The 18,247-nt window shown below is 36.5% G+C and overlaps 2 protein-coding genes across 2 annotated transcripts; both read left to right on the top strand.

The window, feature by feature from the left end:
• The first annotated feature begins 4,408 nt into the window (after positions 1–4,408).
• Positions 4,409–5,682, top strand: LOC17891300 (glycosyltransferase family protein 64 C3). Its single transcript, XM_006299869.2, has one exon. It carries the CDS (start codon positions 4,537–4,539, stop codon positions 5,545–5,547), a length of 1,011 nt encoding a protein of 336 aa, XP_006299931.2. The 5' UTR covers positions 4,409–4,536; the 3' UTR covers positions 5,548–5,682.
• A 4,222-nt stretch (positions 5,683–9,904) lies between these two features.
• Positions 9,905–18,241, top strand: LOC17893594 (zinc finger CCCH domain-containing protein 19). The gene is made up of 10 exons (XM_006296755.2): positions 9,905–12,054; positions 12,179–12,258; positions 13,478–13,662; positions 14,083–14,962; positions 15,048–15,175; positions 15,324–15,383; positions 15,486–15,536; positions 15,825–15,895; positions 16,080–16,231; positions 16,335–18,241. The coding sequence occupies exons 1-10, from the start codon at positions 10,094–10,096 to the stop codon at positions 18,179–18,181; spliced, it is 5,415 nt and encodes a 1,804-aa protein (XP_006296817.1). The 5' UTR covers positions 9,905–10,093; the 3' UTR covers positions 18,182–18,241.
• Positions 18,242–18,247: the final 6 nt, after the last annotated feature.

The raw sequence follows: 18,247 nt of genomic DNA, 5'->3' as shown, positions 1-18,247 counted from the left end.
AACAATAAAAAAAATATGAAAAACATATATATCAAAATGCCCCTTTTGGTCTACCATTTTTTAAAAATACCCCTCTATACTATCCATTTTCAAAAATACCCGAATTTTTCTCAGTTTTTTTTCATATTTTTCTTAGTTTTTGTTTTTCATATTTTCTCAGTTTTCTCAGTTTTTTTCATATTTAAAATATTTTTTCATATATAAAATTGGATTAAGGGATTCGATTTTGATATATATGTTTTTCATATTTTCTTTATTGTTGCAGAGATGCAAACAAAGAAAATAAACAATTTTGTAAAAACTTTTTATTAAAAAAATCAATGTGTTGTCATTTTTTTGTTTTCAAAACAGCAAGGTATTTAAACTGCCACGTCATCAATATAGAAAAGGGTTATATTATCTATCTATTTGTGGGTTTTTAACATACACTATTACATTATTAATACACTAAGATACATCTTAAGGCTTATGCCATTAAAGATGCTCTAATGATGCTCTAAGCACATACTTGAAAACATGAATTATTTTCACCCGCGTTTTTACTCATGCCTTTATCTAGTTCGTATATCTATATAATCTGACCGTGGTGTGATAAAATATAAACTTTCCTTTTATTTTGAACTTCTTAATTAATTAGTTATACCAATTGTATGTGTGACTAGTTACATTAGCCGTTGTAAACAGTAATATTTGTTACCGTTGCGACTACTAAGAAAAGTAAATAATCAGAAACGAAATTTATTGATCTGACCGTTGTGAGATTAATACTAATTTCCCTTTTTCTTTAAACTTCTTAATTAGTTTATTTATCTCTCTCTCTCTCTTAACTTCAACGCTTCTTCTTCTTCATTCTTTTCTTCGTTATACATACATAGTCTCTGTGAATTCTGATGATGTTGATGATCCATCAAAGTAGAGAGACATATCAAAATCAAAGCAACCGAAGACGTTCTTTATATCATCGTTTCCTCTGTTCCTTTGTTCTTCTTCTTCGTCAGTCTAAATCAATATGGTTATTGAATCTTATCTACCCATGAAGACACTTTCACCAGAGACTTACGACGAAATTCAAAAGTGAAGAGAGGTATTCGTAATAGTCCTCTGTTTTCTTGATTTTGAATCTAATATTCTCGACTTTATTATTTAGGAATTTATTTAATTAGAGATCATGATGATGATTAGTGTTTAGAGAATGATTACCTAACTGTAAATTTTGGTTATTAGTACAAATCCCACAGTTTGTTGTAGACTTGCTGAAACTTTGTATAAGCGTCGGAAGTGGTTTGGTTGGATGCACACAGGACAGCCTCGTAGAATCTGTTTCTGTGTCTGAACAACTAATGAACACAACCTACAGATGTGTTCTGAAACAAGTGTTTGATATATAGACATGATCTTAAGTTAGTAGTGATGAGTGCTACTCCTTGAACCTGAAAAGTTTCAAGAGTGTATTTTAGCGGTGCTCCTCTGTTGAAAGTTTCGAGTAGGCTTCATCTAATTGAGATCTTTTTATACTCAGGAGCTTGAAGATGAACTATCTTGAGGCTGCTATAAGGACTGTTGTCCAGATCATCCACATGTGTGAGCCACCCTGGTGAAGATGCCTGCCGCAAAATCAAACACATGGTACTCCTGAAACACTGATGGGAGCCTTAGCAGTTTTGGATTACTTGATGATGAAGGTAACTTGACAAAGATAGGTGAGATAGTCCATGAGTGAGTTCCCCTTGGATCCATAGATGGCGAATATGCTCATAGTTAGTCCTGAATTCAACTGCTCAAACAAGATTCTCTCGGTTTCAGCCATATTCTCAGGTACGCCTTTACTTGCTACCAATTTCCATTCTGCAACTAGTCTAATGTGCATTAGAACTTATATATGTATGAATGATTATCATTTAGAAGTAAGTATTAGAGTTTTGTTATCATCAGCAGTCTCTAGTCTAGGTTCTGCATACCCATGGTCCTAAGTAAGTGCTGATGGATAATGTCAATATAGAACAACATAAAGAAGGCCATGATTGCCGGGTTATTTCATGCAAGTGGCTCACTTAGAACGCACTGGCCATTACTTGACAGTCAAAGACAACCAAGTATGTCAAGACAAATTCAGTTTCCATTTAAACATTTTGCTCTTGTGTTAATCTCATGTTAAACTCTTGGTTTTGGCAGGTGGTTCATTTGCGTTCATCAAGTTGCTTGGATCACAAACCTGAGTGAGTAATCAACAGCGAATATGTTTTTGACTAGCGAGAATTTCATCTGAACTGTGACAAATATTCGCGGTAAATGGTAAAGTTCTTACATTTCCTCTTCTTGTTTTCTTTGGTTAATATCTCGTGAAACATGTGGCTAAGTGCTAATTGTTGCCCAACATATTCTTCAGTTTAGTCTGAATGGGTCAGGTCAGCTCAACGGAAATCCGAACTTACGAGCTAAGCTTGAAGCTTGCACTGAACAACTCGAAGCGAAAGATCTTCTGTTACAAAAGGTTGAGGGAAGAATTGCAGAAGATCGTGAGATAGTTTCAGAAGTGCTCACTTTGAGAGAACATGTGAAGTCAGCTGAACAAAAGCTGATTAAAACCGAGCTTGAGCTGAAAATGTGCCAATGCTTCTAAAGTATATCATCGGAAGCAAATCAAGAACAGCAGAACATGTTGTGTTCATCAATATGGGACATGGAAACCGTAATAGAAGATCTCAAGTCTAAAGCCTCAAAAGCCGAGAGTAGAAGCAATGTTGCTAACGATGAATAAGAGAGATATGCATAAGAAACAACTACAAGGAACAAAGTTTTGTTCAGGGACTCAAAAGCAAAGCAATGTTGAAGTGTCTTCAGCAATATGGATTCATTCACAGGCTAATTCACAGCAATGTTAAAGTTCAGTTCTCCAAATCTAAGCAGGTACGTACTAATACTATACTTTCTTACCTTTTTTTTTTTAATTAAGAATAATGATTTTGTTTTGTTTCTACCGTTTTTTTTTTATTTTTAAAAGTTTTTTCGCTTCTGATTTTTATGATTTAAAATTAAATATCAAGGTTTTTATCAAATAAATTTTCAAGTAAATAGTTTTAATTCTTAATTTATCAAAATGTTTTTTTCTTTAGTTTAAACTTTAAAACTAAGTGTTAAATTAAAATACGTTGAAAACAAATCGGACCTAGCATCCAGTCCTTTTGTGGTCCGTAAGTTTGGTGTAAAAGTTCAACATGTATTTCACGTATTATAAATTTAACACTTAGAATCTTTAAGGCTTTTTATAAATATTATTTTTTTAAGTAAATTATTTTGATTTTTTAACTAAAAATGATCATTATATAAAATGCTTTAAAATATTTAAGTGTTAAATTAAAAATACTTTGAAAAAAAATTAGACCTAGCTCCAATCCCTTTGTGCTCGAGGTGTAAAACTTCAACATGTTTTCACGTATTGTAATGTTGAGTTCATTTGCATCCATCAGTTTGTTTGGATCAAAAACATGACTAACCTAAACGAATATGTTTTGTCTAGCCGGAATTTCATCAGAATTATGATATTCGCGGTGAATGGTATGGTAAGTTAACATTTCAAATAAAGTTTCAATTGGATCAAAAACATGACTAACCTAAACGAATATGTTTCGACTAGCCAGAATTATTACTGATATTCGCGGTGAATGGTATGGTAAGTTAACATTTCATGTTCTTGTTTTCTTTTAAGGACAAAAGAAGCAATCCATAAAAGGATTATATAGTGAATCAATCCAAAAAAAATTGTGTCCGTATTATGAAATAAAGATGTTGTGTAACAAACAGGTTGTTCAAGACATCACAGCCTTGTCATATACTTTCTTACCCTTCTTTTTTTAAAATTAAGAGCAATGATTTTATTTTTTTTACCGTAATGATTTTGATTTTTAAAAGTTTTTTCAATTTTGATTTTTATTATTTAAAATTTTTTCACTTTTGATTTTTAATATTTAAAGTTAAACATCAAGGTTTTTACCATATAAATTTCAAATAAATAGTTTTTAACTTTTAATTTAATAAAAATGATTTTTTCTGTTTTAACTAAGTGTTAAATTAAAATACGTTGAAAATAAATTGGACCTAGCATCCAGTCCTTTTGCGGTCCGTAAATTCGGTGTAAAAGTTCAACATATTTCCACGTATTTCATATTTAACAGTTATAAGCTTTAAAACTTTTAAAAAATATTATATTAAGTAAATTGTTTTGATTTTTAACTAAAAATATCATTATATAAAATAATTTAAAATATCTAAATGTTAAATTAAAATATGTTTTAGAAAAATTGGACCTAGCATCCAATCCTTCTATGCTCCAAGTCTAAAACTTAAACCTGTTTTCACGTGAACAAGTATAATACATATTTCTAGTAATATTCGTTCATTAATGGGTCCTTAGCGGGGACGCTCCAGGCCCAGCAGCAGGCCCTCGGCTAAAAAGCGTCTCTGTCAAAGATCTTTCAATCCTTTCATCGGCGATCTTAAATCCATCTTTGCCGTGCAGGTAAGTTTCAGATCTCCGTTATGGGAGTTTGTGTTGGTAGAGACGGGCTCTATATCTTGTTCATGTTCGTTCTAGTCATTGTTACGGATCTCGTGCTCTGCCGCACGCTCCCAGGTGATCCAGATCCATGCGACTCGACGACGAGCCAGAGAGAATTCGAGAAACTCAGATCGGATCAGCTAACCGTTCTAATCAACGGTTACTCTGAATCTCGGATTCCTCTCTTGCAGACCATCGTGGCTTCATACTCTGCAGCCTCAATCGTATCTTCAATCTTAGTCCTATGGGGTAACCCTAACACAGCTGATCATGTACTTGACCAGTTATACCAAAATCTAACTCAGTATTCGCCTGGAACCGCTTCAATCTCTCTCATTCAGCAATCTTCGAGCAGCCTCAACGCTAGATTCCTCCCTCGCTCCTCCGTGGACACTCGTGCTGTTTTGATATGTGACGATGATGTCGAGATTGACCGGAGATCTCTGGAGTTGGCGTTTTCCGTGTGGAAGTCAAATCCTGATCGCTTAGTTGGACCGTTTGTGAGATCACATGGTTTCGACTTGCAGGGAAAAGAGTGGATTTATACTGTTCATCCAGATAAATACTCGATTGTGCTGACTAAGTTTATGGTTATGAAACAAGATTATCTCTTTGATTATAGCTGCAAAGGAGGTCTGGAGATGAAGGAGATGAGGATGGTTGTGGAACGAATGCGTAACTGTGAGGATATTCTCATGAATTTTGTAGTTGCTGACAAGTTAAGAGCAGGGCCGATCATGGTTGGAGCTGAGAGGCTTAGGGATTGGGGAGATGCCCGAAACGAAGAAGAAGTTGGTGAGGGAGTAAGAGATGTGGGATTGAGTAGTAGGAGAGTGGAACATAGGAAGAGGAGAGGGAAGTGTATTAGGGAGTTTCATAGAATCATGGGGAAGATGCCACTGTTGTATAGTTATGGTAAGGTTGTGAACTCTGTTGGGGAACAAGGGCTGTGTCGTAAAGCCGGGAAGCTTGTCTTTTGTGACCGAGATTGAACGCTTTTTTTCTCGAAACAGTTTTTCTAATTATGCGTCAGAATCTCGACCTAAAAGGATGTGGATGTGCAAGTTCATCATGGAAGCAGAACATCATCTCATCATGGAAGAGTGTTGTGTCGAAAGCTATGATTGAGACCCATGAATGGATTGAGGCAAGGCTGGAGAAAGAAACAGTTTCATCTGGAAGGAGTTTACACATTTCCGCATGGTCTCAATTATGACTGTTCGTACAGACAGCAGGGAAGATTGACAAGTTCAGCCTGGATAACAAGAGACTCTAATGGTTTTTTCAAAAATGCAGGTCGTAGTAAAGGAAATAATTGTTCTTCAGTCTTGGAAGCAGAACTTCAAAGTGTGGGTGCGAGGGTACAAAAAAAAGTAATTTTTGGAGGAGATACTCGTTTGATACAAAGTTTGGTTGAAGGAAAGACTCTGCATTTTGTAGTTCGCAATTGGATTCGGGAAATCAAGTATTGGAAGAGGAGGTTCGAAGAAGTGGAGATCATTTGGACAAAGAGACAAAACAACAAAGCAGCTGATCGTTCAGTTAAAGAACCTTTAATAGATGATGTTCCTTTTGTTTCCTATTTCTTTGTTCCTTCATATCTTGTAAACCTCCTCCATGAGGATCACCTTTCAAGTTGCTAATACTATTAAGCTATTAAAAAAATTAAAAAATATTAAGAATAAATACAATAAAATTAGAAGAATTCTTATATTTCTATCCATACTGATGTATAATGATACCATATTTTCCTCATGATATGTGTGTGATGGTGGAATTAACGATCAAGAAATGTTTTTGGGAAAAAGATTTATGCCCAAAGCTGAAAATAAAAGTGAAGCAAAATAATTTGATTATATATATCTACATTACATTTTGCTCTCATCATTATGCAAATACTTAGCAAGTGTTATATGATGAACGATCAGATAACTATGTAGTATGATGAGATATTAAATTGTACCACAAGTTTTAAGTGCGTACATAATTTTGCAAAGGAAAAATCTTATATCTTAAGATACCCCTATAATGTTGGTATTAGTAACTTTTATTTTTCTTTGTGAATTGTGATACTTTATTCTGAGCTCTATATATTTACAGACTAAAATTATTAACCACAACCCTATATGTATTTTAATAACCTTCTTCTCTTTCTCAGGAGCTAGTAATGTGTTTTGAGTCAATGAGAGTGGATAGTGTGATGTTTTTTTCTTATTAATTGATTTTTGTGTTAGTTAGAATTGAGTTTGTAAAATGGGTTCCATAATTATTCAAGACTTAACCGGAAAAAAATATCAACGTCCTAGACCAATGAATATTTATAACATTGTTGAATATATGTACCAATATGTATTACACGAATAGTAAAAAATCAATGGAGTATGTAATAATAATAATAATTTGTGATATATAACATTTTGCGTTTGCTCTCAACATTTTGCGTTCTCTCTTCTTTTCTTGTCAAAGGTTTAGAAATAAGTGGCTTCTGGTAGAAAATTAAAGATGTGCTACTGTAAATAGAAAGAGAAGATGCAGAGTCATATATGTGTGCATGTGATGGTGGAACTAAAGATCAAGAAATATTAGTTTTTTTTTGTATTTTGTTTTTTTTACCATACTAAGAAAATACAACAAGTGGGTAGCACACAAGTTTTAAGAAGTCAAATTATATAATTTGGTCTTAAGCTTAGCTTTTGCTTTTGCTAGTGGTGGCTAGCTTGTGTAAGGAGATGAGTCATATGTAGTGTGAATGTGCAAACAATTTAGAAAATACTTTTTCTTCTTTTCTTCATTTCATTAATTACTGTATATAAATATATCTAGTTTTTACTAAACTACAAAAATAACCACGTACCATCTTCTTTGAAAACTTGGTTCAATGGTTTAGATTGATTGATTAGTCGTGGTAACATTTAGGCAAGTTGATAAACGTATGAGATATATGTAAGAGATAAAGTTGGTAAACTCAATTAATTACGTGTGTGTATATATATAAGTGTTTACATGTCCTAATGTTAATATCTCTTATACCAATCAAACTACAAAATAAAACTCTCTCTTAATTATATTTAATTGTCTCGTGTTTAGTTTTGTTTTCTCATCGTCTACTTCGAAACCGCAAGATGGATGCTCTGCTGAATGCTGCACTATCAAACGCCGCAGCTGCAAAACACAACCTTAGAACATTGGAGCAGATGTACGAGGACGCAATCAACGTTGGTTTAGGAGACCGAACATTTATAGCGGCGGCTAATTTGGTTAAATATAAATTGGAAGATGCGATAATGGAAGCTATGCACGTCGAATACCAAGCAAGAGAGCTTCATAAGCTCACAAACCCACTTTTTAATGAACAAGTTATGGAGCTGATCAAGATAAGAGATCTGAAAAGAAGAAAGCTAAGGAGGAAGAAGCAGCAAAGAAGAACGCTAAGGAGGAGGAGGAAGCAGCGAAGAAGAAAGCTAAGGAGGAGGAAGATGCAGCAAAGAAGAACGCTAAGGACGAAGAAGCAGCAAAGAAGAAAGCTAAGGAGGAGGAAGCAGCGAAGAAGAAAGCTGAGGAGGAGGAGGAAGCAGCGAAGAAGAAAGCTAAGGAGGAGGAAGCAGAAGCAAAGAAGAAAGCTAAGATGGGAGACGAACCAGGAGGGAGCAATGCCTTATGAAGTAATGATGAAGACGAGTCTACGTACGTACGTACGGTTCATCCTATATCTATCGATCGTTATTAAAATTTTAAAGCGAAGGTGACATAATTATTTTAAAAACAAAAAATTCATGTTCTAGTTAATTAATCTGTGTCGCTCTTTAAAAAAATAAAAAAATAAATTGTTATCAGTTTGGTTTGGTTGTGTAATAAATTTAAGGATTAATTGGGTTTTTAGTACATTTTTGAAACATAATTGTAGAAGTAGTACATTTACTATTCATTATTAGCAAACTAATACATTTTTACTATTTGGACATTATTTAGACACTATTAAAAACCCCCTTATATCTAATAACTAAAAATATTCATCAAAATATATTTGTTTTCTATAAAATTTCAATTACATATAAATCTATATTTTTTTCTCTATAATTTGATATGCATTTTTTAAAATATAATTTAAAATATGATAATCCGTTCCATCACATGACCCGTGCTACACAATTATCAATAATTCTTTTGTACATACATTTTTGTATCGTTTGAGTAATATACGTCCGCTTTCAAAAATTTAAATTGCAACATATGCAAAAAAAAAAAACATTTACCATCCATAATTTTATGTAATAATATAAATTTAAAAACAAATAAGATGATATAAAGATATTGGAGAAATATTTGATTTATTAGGGAGATATTTTAGAAAATTTTGTTAAATGTAAAAGATATTAATTTCTAGTTTTGTAATTTAATGATGATTTAATTATATAATTTAGCTTAAAATTGTGTTCTTTATTCAAATAGCAAAGGTTTAATTATGCAAATATAACAAAATAAAAGGGTAGAACACAAAAGGTACTTCAAAAATGTTAATATAAATATGCTAATAAGCCGTAGGGATTTATTGATGATAAAGTAAAACGTGCAAGATTAGTTACTTTGCAATCCACTGCATCGCTTGAAGAGTTTTTCGTGATAATTTCAGAAGACTATGAAATAGAACGAAATATGTTGGATGTGGAATAGAAAATCAGTTATATCTGAAGGGGTATTATTTTCTTAATACCTTTTAAAATATCTCCAATAAAGTTGTTCTTAGCGTCACCAAATGGTATTCCAATGTAGTTATATAAATTAGAGATACACTAATGATCAAAGATCATCCCAAAATCACATTGTTGGTCCTAGTTTACGCAAGTTGTACCAATTTATATTTCATTTTTCTAGTAAAACTAAGATAAAACATATGAACTCAATTTTGAAAGAGTTGAAACAAAGTACTTAAACACATAAAATTTATAACTTGACTTAATTTCAGTATAATTTTTTTGCCAATAGATTTATCAATTCTACCTTTTTCCCATAAATAAACAATATAAAAGAATAGAATCATAAATGTTGATAAATAAGTTGACAAAATAAACTTTTTGATTAAAGTTCCAAATAAAAGTCAAGTCAAACTAACCTTATGATTTATAGAAGCATTTAACAAATAACCAAAAATAAAAGATATTAGACAAGAATCGAACTCTGCTCTGGACCGTTCTTTATATAAAGGCATTTTAGCCAACTGATCTACATAGAACCATTGTGTTAAGGAGAGTGTTTATATTATTTATATATATCTTGTGAAGTAGCTGCACCTGAGATTGTTCTTGTCCTCTCCTACCTCTTTCAGTCTTTTGTTAAAAAAAAAAAAAAAACAGTTTTGATCCATTAGGCAAAATTTATCACCGAAAACAAAATCATCTTCAAAACCCTAAGCTCAAAGGCTTCTCAGATCTCTAGGGTTTTCTCGTTTTTTTTTGTTTATCAATTTGTGAATTTTTGTTTTTATGGACGAGTGTTGTACCCAGCGAAGAAGACGAAGAAGCTGATCCCTTTTTCTCGCTCATGGATTCTGACTCGGCGAGAGTTTCTGTGGAGTCGGTAAAGGATGATTCTGAATGTGTTAATGTTTCGAACGAGCCTAATCTCACGGAAACGTGTGGTGATGAAGGAGGAGGAGGCGACGGAGTTAGGGATGTGAATTCGTCCGCCGCTGCGTCGGAGCTCGTACCTCTTGAGTCGGTCTCGGTGGATGGAAATGGAGAAGGTGTGATTTTGAATTCCGTCGCTGATGATGTGGTTGAAGGGGGGACTCCTGTTGATGTCGTCGTTTCGTCGGAGCTGTCTCCGGTGGTTACCGAGGTAGGTGGAGGCGGAGAAAAAAATGCAGCTTTTAATGTTCAGGAGATGGATTCGGTTGGTGGTGAAGCTTCGGCTGTGGAGGCGGTTCCTCTGAAACCTTCTTTGGTGGTTGGGGGAGGAGGAGAGGACGAAGGTGCGGCTTCAATGGTCAAAGAAGAGAATTTTTCAGCTCAAGGCAGTGATTCACAAGCTAATTTGTCAGGAGATAGGCTTGAGGAAAACAAAGAAGTTGCCATGGAAGAAGAACCTCCATCACATGAGGTAAACGTAGTTGATTCTCAGAATGCTGAGGAAAAGAGAGAGGTAGGTGAACAGGTAGTTTGTGAAGGTATGGCTGGTGAGGAGAGTAGTCAGGCGAGAGAGAGTGAGTTAGGTCAGAACATAGAATCCGAAAAGGATAAGGTAGATGTGATGGAAGAGGAAACTACAGCGCAAGCTGCCTCCTTGGTTAATGACATAGAAATTCCTGATGATAAAGAGGTAGCTTGCGTGGCTGGATTTACGGAAATTCCCTCTGAAGATAAAGTGTTAGATGATTCAGTACGTAACTCAGGAAGTGAATTTGTGAAGGAAGAGCCACTGAAAGAGGAGTTACAAATAGGTGAACGAGCTAAGGATCTGACAGATGGAGATGCAAAAGAAGGTGTGGATGTCACAGAAGATGCAATGGACATACAGGTATTGAAGCAATCAGAGGAGGAAGAAAAGCTTGATGGTGCTGCTGTATCTGTGATTGAAACTAATCCCCGAGAGATGGATGATGTGGCTACTGAGGCGTCCGAAAAAATTGCGGTTCCAGTGGATATATCATCAGCTGTTGTTACTCAGTTGGCTGGGGAAACTAATGAAAAGGCAACTGTTATGGATGATGCCAAAGAAGATGTTGAGAAGGATTCAGAAGCTGGTAAATTACTGGACATACATGTACCAGAGGCTGCAGAAGAAGTAGAAACAGATGCTATGTATGGTGCTGGGATAGAGAAAGAAGACGGAGGGGTAGTGGGTGCTGGAGAAGCAGGGCAGGCAGTTGAGTTGGAGGAATCTCGAGAAGAAAACCAAGAACTATCTCAGGAACTGGCTAAAGATGAAACAAAGATTTCTGAAGTGTCAGAAGAAACAGAGACAAGGATCGGAGATGAGAATCAGGAGAAAGATAACGACATGACTGATTTGGCGGAGGATGTGAAACCCCATGGAGACTCCGCAGTAGCTGACATTGAGGAGGGAAAGGAAGATCATGATAATTTGAGAGTGACAGAGACGACAGAGACACATGAGGAGACTGTTACGGGTTTAGTAGACGGAACAAAAAAAGCTGAAGTGTCAGAAGAAACAGAGACAAGGATTGAAGATGAGGATCAGGAGAAGGATGATGAGATGACTGATGTGGCAGAGGGTGTTGAAACGCATGGAGACTCCTCAATAGCGGATATTGAAGAGGCGAAGGAAAATCATGAAAATATAACAGAGACACAGGAGGAGCGTGTCATGGCTGAGATGAGTGATGAAGAGCCTGAGGAAGTTGATGAAGAAAATAAGAGTGCTGGCGGAAAGAGGAAGCGGGGGAGAAATATAAAGACAGTAAAAGGGGCGGTAAAGAAGAAAGAGGAAGATGTTTGTTTCATGTGCTTTGATGGGGGTGATCTTGTCCTTTGTGACCGCAGGTGAACTTTCATTTGTATTTACTGTGACTTTACAGTTGGTCCTTTGCCTTCTTTCTTATGGTCCCTTCCCTCTAGCAGATGATAATTTTGCTGTTTTTAAATGTATGATTCTGTTGGCTTGCAGGGGATGCCCAAAAGCGTACCACCCTTCCTGTGTAGATCGAGATGAGGCTTTCTTTCAGTCAAAGGGTAAATGGAACTGTGGTAAGTTTTTTCTGTTATTCTCTCAGAAAGTGTCTGCTTAAACTTAACCGATGAACTTTTTTACATCATCTGCTACTCACATAATTGCTTTCAGTAGTGTATATTTTTAGTCTCATAACATTGTTAGGTTCTTTGAAAATCATGACAGCATATGATTTTTATCTATCATCTGGATTTCAAAATTTATAACAATCCTTGGTAATTTATGCTTCTTCTTTCATCTTTTGTTTGAGTTCTTGGCTAGCAGTATGTCCTTTTTTAGCCTTCGCCCTTCTCAAATTATAAGTTTTGCACCTTTAGTTGATTGTTATGTCAAAGGCTATTTCTATTGCTTTGCACACCATCTTTGATTTCGTGTTGTCTTATTGATTCTTACTTTAGTCTCAGGCATAGGCATGTTGTACCACTGTCCAACGCTACACTGGCAATGCCGTATTTTGGATTGTTTGTGAAATGGACAAGTCTGATTACTATCAAGGCTACGGTCACCCCTTTTTATTTTTGTGTGCAGTCATGACTCTTTGAGATTCCACAAGAACTTGTCAACGGTAGCTTTAAGTTGATTCCCAGTGGGATCTGCTGTGTCGTTTATTTAAGTAAACTCATTAATTGTAAATACACTGGCATTGATGCTTTTATATACTTAGGTAGTTTTCTTTCCTCGATGATCGGTTGGCGTGGTGATATCATCCAGTTTTATCATACTATATATCTACAACATTTTAAACTTGGTAATATAATGAGAAAGATTAATCTTTAGCTATCTTCTCTCTAAGCTATTTTCATGCTGCACCGATATGTAGATGATTCTTGCATTTAGCAAATGAATCAGAATTATTTTGGTGCATATGGTGATAAATTAGACAAACTAATGGCAGGAGCCAAAAATACACTATACAGTGTCTTAGTATAGTGCTATTGTCCCTCCTACTTTAGAACACATGTTACAAGCTTTCAAGATAGTACACTATTTGAAAGATTATTTCCCCTAGTTTTTTTTTTCTGTTTTTTTTTTTTGGGAAACTCTCCCCTAGTTTCTTTAAACTAGAATTAATTGGCACGCTGCTGCAGTTATGCTTTAGTTTTCAGTCTCTGTCTGTGCATGGTCATATATACCTTGGTTACCTCTCTCTGTATATGTATGTATTCCATGAGCTTTCATCATTTCCATGTCTTTCAATAGAACCGAACATAATGTTTTCTTTTTATTTATGAATAGGATGGCATCTATGTAGCAAATGTGAGAAAACTGCAACGTACTTGTGTTATACATGCATGTTTTCATTATGCAAGGGCTGCGCCAAGGATGCTGTCTTCTTTTGCATCAGAGGTAATAAGGGTTTGTGCGAGACATGCATGGAGACAGTCAAGTTGATAGAAAGAAAAGAGCAGGAAAAGGAGCCGGTATGCCTGACATACTCATGTTGTTTTTTTTCTTACTGAATTTTTCTTCTTTTCTTTAATAATGAGCTGATAAACTGATCATGTTGCTGTACCTCACGATCTTATTTTCTGTTTCTCTCACCAAACATGTTGTGGACTAAGCATGAAAAGTCTGATGATCGCCCTTCTATTCATTCTCTTTTCTCCTTTTTACCATTGCTCTTTAGCATGATGCACATATTTATGAGCTTTCAATCTGGTTGATGCATGATAAGCTTGCATATCTTTCTTTGTACTTTGTGATGTCACTAATCAATTATGATTTTGGTCAGCATCCCACGCTGAATAGTTGATTTTCACTTCTACCCTAGTTGCCACTTGTTATTTGAATGACAGTCTTCTTTATCTGATCTCTCCCTTACGTCGTTTTGTCTCTTACAGGCGCAGTTGGATTTTGATGACAAGACCAGCTGGGAATATCTCTTTAAGGATTACTGGATTGATTTGAAAACCCAGCTATCTTTAAGTCCAGAGGAACTTGATCAGGCTAAGAGCCCACGGAAAGGACATGAGTCCAATGCTAGCAAACAGGGAACAGCCGGTGAGACTGACTCTGTTACTGATGGAGGATCAGATTCAGATAGTACTCCAAAAAAGAGGAAGACCAGGAGTCGATCAAAGTCTGGTTCTGCTGAGAAAATTCTATCTCCATCCGATAAGAATTTGTCAGGTGATACTATGGAGTGGGCTTCCAAGGAACTTTTGGATGTGGTCATGCACATGAGACGTGGTGACAGATCTTTCTTACCTCAGTTAGAAGCACAGAATCTCCTGCTGGCTTATATAAAAAGATACAATCTTCGTGATCCCCGTCGTAAAAGCCAGGTTATCTGCGACTCCAGGCTTCAGAATTTGTTCGGAAAATCACATGTTGGGCACTTTGAGATGTTAAATCTCCTCGATTCTCATTTTCTTATAAAGGAGAAAAATCAGGCAGATGATATTCAAGGTGATATTGTTGACACAGAAGAAGCAAATCATATGGATGTTGATGAAAACTTGGACCATCCAATGAAAAGTGGGAAGGATAAGAAACGTAAAACACGCAAAAAAAGTGTCAGGAAAGGACGTCAATCTAATCTTGATGATTTTGCTGCTGTTGATATGCACAACATTAATTTGATATACTTAAGACGGAGCTTGGTGGAAGATCTACTTGAAGATTCTACAGCATTCGAAGATAAAGTAGCTAGTGCATTTGTTAGATTAAGGATATCTGGAAATCAAAAGCAAGATTTATATCGACTGGTTCAAGTTGTTGGTATGTTTAGTTTCTATTTTGAACAGATTACTTCAATATGGTTAATACAATGGTTGACTGTGATCTCTTTTGGTTTGAAACACAGGCACAAGCAAAGCTCCTGAACCTTATAAAGTTGGCAAAAAAACAACAGACTTTGTACTTGAGATATTGAACTTGGACAAAACTGAAGTGGTATCCATTGACATTATATCAAACCAAGATTTCACTGAGGTGACTTACTCCTGATTTTCTTATTTTTCGTCTGACAAGCCATTAAGGCTGTGGTTACTGTTTTCACTTTTTTTTTCTGAGCAAAGTTCTCATGTTATTGTTCAAGGATGCTAATGTTTGACCTGTAACTTCCGTGCTTTAATTTCAGGATGAATGTAAGCGTCTAAAGCAGAGCATAAAATGTGGATTAATCAACAGGCTGACAGTGGTATGCTTCATATTTCTTCAAGTCTCGCATTTGATTATGTCTAAAAATCTTAGGACCATGGGGCTTTTGCATTTTTGCTAATCTAATATCAATTTTTTTTAGGGTGATATACAAGAAAAGGCCATAGCACTGCAGGAAGTGAGAGTCAAAAACGTAAGTTACTGTTTTCCTGCGCTGACAATATTTCCTGTTTTAAATTATCGTTTTGTTCATTATTATATGTTTGGTAATTGAGCTTGCTGGATTGGGAGACAGAAAATAACTGCATAATCTGTAATCTGTCTAGGGAATGTGCATCATTCTAGTTCTATCGTATCTCTTAGATTTTGGGTTTTGAGGTTTCTTAATAATGCAAAGCTATCGTGATAGTATGTGAAAAATGTATTAATAATAATACGTAGGACTGCTTAAGTATTGAAAGCTATTACTTAATGAATGCAGTTGCTGGAAGCAGAGATCCTACGTTTCAGTCATTTGCGTGATCGTGCTAGTGACATGGGCCGCAGAAAAGAATATCCTTATCTGTTGAAACTTTCAAGTTATTGTCAAAAATAATGATTTCCCATGCTTTTGAAATGCTCCTCTCTGTGCATGTTTTTGTACGTCAGGGAAAGGGCATTGAATCTATTTGCTGTGGTCGAAAGCATATTATTTCATTCCTTATATACACTTGTGTTATTCCTTAACTATGATTACGCTACGAGAATGTGTTGAGAAACTGCAACTATTAAAATCTCCAGAGGAACGGCAGCGCCGGCTAGAAGAAATTCCAGAAATACATGCTGATCCCAAAATGGATCCAGAATGTGAATCGGAAGATGAAGATGAGAAAGAAGAAAAGGAAAAAGGTTTCTATTATTATTCAAGTTTTTATTTGCAACTAAACTAAAATGTGAATTTTGTTTGGTATATCTTCTAATGTTTTATGTTTGGTGATTTTATTGCATCTAGAGAAACAACTGAGGCCGCGAAGCAGTAGCTTTAACAGAAGAGTAAGGGATCCAATATCTCCACGAAAGGTAGGATTTGGTTCCAATGAATCATGGACTGGCACAAGTAACTACTCAAATACAAGTGCAAATCGTGAGTTAGGCCGAAGTTATTCTGGTAGAGGTTCTACTGGTAGAGGAGATTATCTTGGTAGTTCTGACGACATGGTTAGTGAAAGTATGTGGACTTCAGGTAGAGAAAGAGAAGTGCAACCATCTTTAAGCTCTGAGAAGCCAAGATCTGTTTCAATTCCTGAAACTACTGCCAGAAGTTCTCGCGCTATTGCACCACTGGAGTTATCTCCTAGGATTGCACCTGAAATTTTAACGGCACCTCCTGCTATTGTTCCGCAGCCTGTTTCCAAGTCAAATGAGTCAGAGAAAATATGGCATTACAAGGACCCGTCTGGTAAAGTTCAAGGACCTTTTTCGATGGCGCAGCTCCGTAAATGGAACAACACTGGGTACTTCCCAGCTAAGTTGGAAATCTGGAAAGCTAAGGAGTCACCGTTGGACTCTATTCTTCTGACTGATGCATTGGCTGGACTATTTCATAAGCAACCCCAGGCGGTGGATAATAGCTATATGAAAGCTCAGGTAGCAGCTTATTCTGGTCAATCAAGCCAATCTGAACCCAATTTAGGTTCTACTGCTAGGACTGCTCCCTCAACCATTGAGATTCCTAGGAATTCCCAAGATACTTGGAGTCAAGGTGGTAGTCTTCCATCTCCTACTCCAAATCAAATCACAACTCCAACAGCAAAAAGGCGAAATTTTGAGAGCAGATGGTCTCCAACCAAGCCAACTTCACATTCAGCTATTCAGTCGATGAATTATCCGGCAGCACAACCTGGTCAGAGTCAAACATCTAGGATAGATATCCCTGTGGCTGTAAATTCTGCTGGTGCTCTACAGCCTCAAACCTACCCGATTCCAACATCAGATTCGATCAACGTATCTGTTAATCACTCTGCGACTCTTCATTCCCCAACACCAGCAGGTGGAAAGCAAAGCTGGGGGAGCATGCAGACAGATAAATTTGATTCCCATGGTCATGGAGGAAGTGATACTCCCTCTTCTCAGAATAGCTCTATGTCTTATGGCACTACAACTCCTAGTGTTCTCCCCTCACAGAGTCAACCAGGCTTTCCTCCATCTGATTCTTGGAAGGTTGCAATTCCAAGCCAACCAATGGCTCAGACACAAGCTCAGGCATCGTGGGGTATGAACACGGTTAACAACCAAAACTCAGGACAAGCTCCAGCAAACCAGAACACCAGCTGGGGTCAAGGAACTGTAAATCCAAACATGGGATGGGGTGGTCCTGCTCAAGCTGGAATGAACGTAAACTGGCCTGGATCCTCTGCTCCATCAAATGGTCAGGGAATCCCTAACTCTAGCTGGGGCGGGCCTGTCCAAGGACAACCACAAGCTTATCCAAACCCAGGATGGGGTGTTACAGCTGTCCCTCAAGCTCAACCCCAAGCTCAAGTTCAAGCTCCAGTGAGTAATACGGGCTCTGGGGGATGGATTCAACCAGGTCAAGGGATGCAGTCTGGGAACAACAATCAAAACTGGGGAACTCAAAATCAGATGGTGATCCCAAGCGGTGGGTCAGGAGGGAACCAAGCTGGTTTCTGGGGAAACCAACAGAACCAGAATGGAGATTCTGGGTATGGTTGGAACAGGCAGTCAAGTGGAAGTGGTGGGCAGAACAACAACAACTTCAAAGGGCAAAGAGTGTGCAAGTTCTTTCGAGAAGATGGATATTGTAGGAAAGGAGCATCCTGCAATTACCTCCACAACTAAAACAACTTCTCTCTATCTCTCTTTTTACCTTTCTCCTCTCTCTCTCTCTCTCTCTTTCTCTTTCTC

The sequence above is a fragment of the Capsella rubella genome, unplaced genomic scaffold (genome assembly GCF_000375325.1).
Source record: "Capsella rubella cultivar Monte Gargano unplaced genomic scaffold, Caprub1_0 scaffold_3, whole genome shotgun sequence".
In the NCBI taxonomy this organism is placed as follows: Eukaryota; Viridiplantae; Streptophyta; class Magnoliopsida; order Brassicales; family Brassicaceae; genus Capsella; species Capsella rubella.
This window is presented reverse-complemented; position numbering and strand designations above follow the sequence as displayed.